Raw genomic sequence first — 1,373 nt, forward strand, 5'->3', positions numbered from 1 at the left:
CATGGCCATGCCATCATCGAGGCCGCCGGCGGGCATCGCCGCATGATCGTCCAATTGAATAATGGTGGGCTCAGCAGACGAAGAGGCCGAGGGGGCGGTCGACGATCCTACAAAATCTGAGCTGCCCGTGTGGGTCTGTTGATCCAGATTCCACTGCCCCGAGCCATCCGTCTCGGCGGTGGTCGCCGCGGGTTGCGAAGCCAAAGGAGCGCCTTTGCGTAGCATCTCTTCTCTTCTCTTTTCTTCTTCTTCAATCCTGTGTGGCACAAGAGCTGCGTTGTCGCACACTTGCGTTTTTTTCTTTTGCTTTTCTTCTTCACTTTTTTATTTTCCTTTCTTCTTCCCCACATTCTTTACAGTACGTTTAGTGAGGTTGCAGCCTTGCCTTGATCAGGTACCTGCTCAGGTAATACCAGAACAAGCTGTTGCACGCTCACCATCACCATCATTCTGAAGCTGTGTTGCCACAAAGTGGAGTGCCATCACAAACCAAAAACAAGCCCAGTTTGCACCAACAGCAATTTTTCCGCCAAGCAAAAGCGGGATATATCCTCGTCGGAGAGCAAGGTGGTGGAGAAAATCGACCGCGACGATCGCAAGAGAAGGCGGACTTCTACTTCCAGAGGAGAGGTGCTAGATAGAACAGGAGAAGTTTGGGCTGGGCAAGAAAGGAGAGCACACATGTACGTCAATTCCTGTCCCCATTTCGCCCCAATTTCATTTCAAGCACGACTGCATTGTGTTACATTCATTCATGTGCCTTCACTTCCCTTGCGGTTCGAAGTTGCGCTTGCGTTGAGGGGGGAGGGGCTTTAATTTGTTGTCATTCCTGTTCTCGTAATTTGCTTTCTTGGATTCGACTTATTATCTAAGTTGCTTCCTCTCTGGCCGTCGATCGCGCAGAGATCTCTTAAGAAGATGCTGCAGCCGCAGAATCCCTGGGAGACAGGAGAGCTGGCAGGCCTGATGGGCCTCGCCAAGGACGAGGGCGAGGTGGTCAGTACCTGGTCCGTAGGAGTGGGCTTCGACCACCAAATGGCTCCCGTCCTGCGCGGCAAGGTACCCTTTTACACCCATCTCCTGCGACACACACACAACACACACACGACACACGACACACGACACACGACACACGACACACGACACACGACACACGACACACGACACACGACACACGACACACGAGCTGTGCCTCACGCACGAGCGCACACGCACGTACCACTCAGGTGGAGCCACGGCGCTACCGGAAGACGATAACCGAGTTGAATCGCATAACGCGAAAGGAGAACGTGTACAACTACGTCTTCACGCTGCTGCTGCTCATCTTTGTCGTGCTCCCCATCGGCTACTACTTCTTCTTTGCCGACATCATG

The 1,373-nt window shown here is 53.1% G+C and overlaps 1 protein-coding gene across 1 annotated transcript; it reads left to right on the top strand.

Annotated features, from left to right (window-relative positions):
* Window positions 1-918: 918 nt before the first annotated feature.
* On the top strand, window positions 919-1,331 carry ACA1_158900 (uncharacterized protein; the record flags this gene model as incomplete). The annotated part of the gene is made up of 2 exons (XM_004348502.1): window positions 919-1,059; window positions 1,227-1,331. Coding segments are annotated over 2 exons (246 nt in total), but the record flags the coding sequence as incomplete, so codon positions are not given.
* Window positions 1,332-1,373: the final 42 nt, after the last annotated feature.

This window comes from Acanthamoeba castellanii (assembly GCF_000313135.1).
Source record: "Acanthamoeba castellanii str. Neff unplaced genomic scaffold scf7180000084724, whole genome shotgun sequence".
Taxonomy (NCBI): domain Eukaryota; phylum Discosea; order Longamoebia; family Acanthamoebidae; genus Acanthamoeba; species Acanthamoeba castellanii.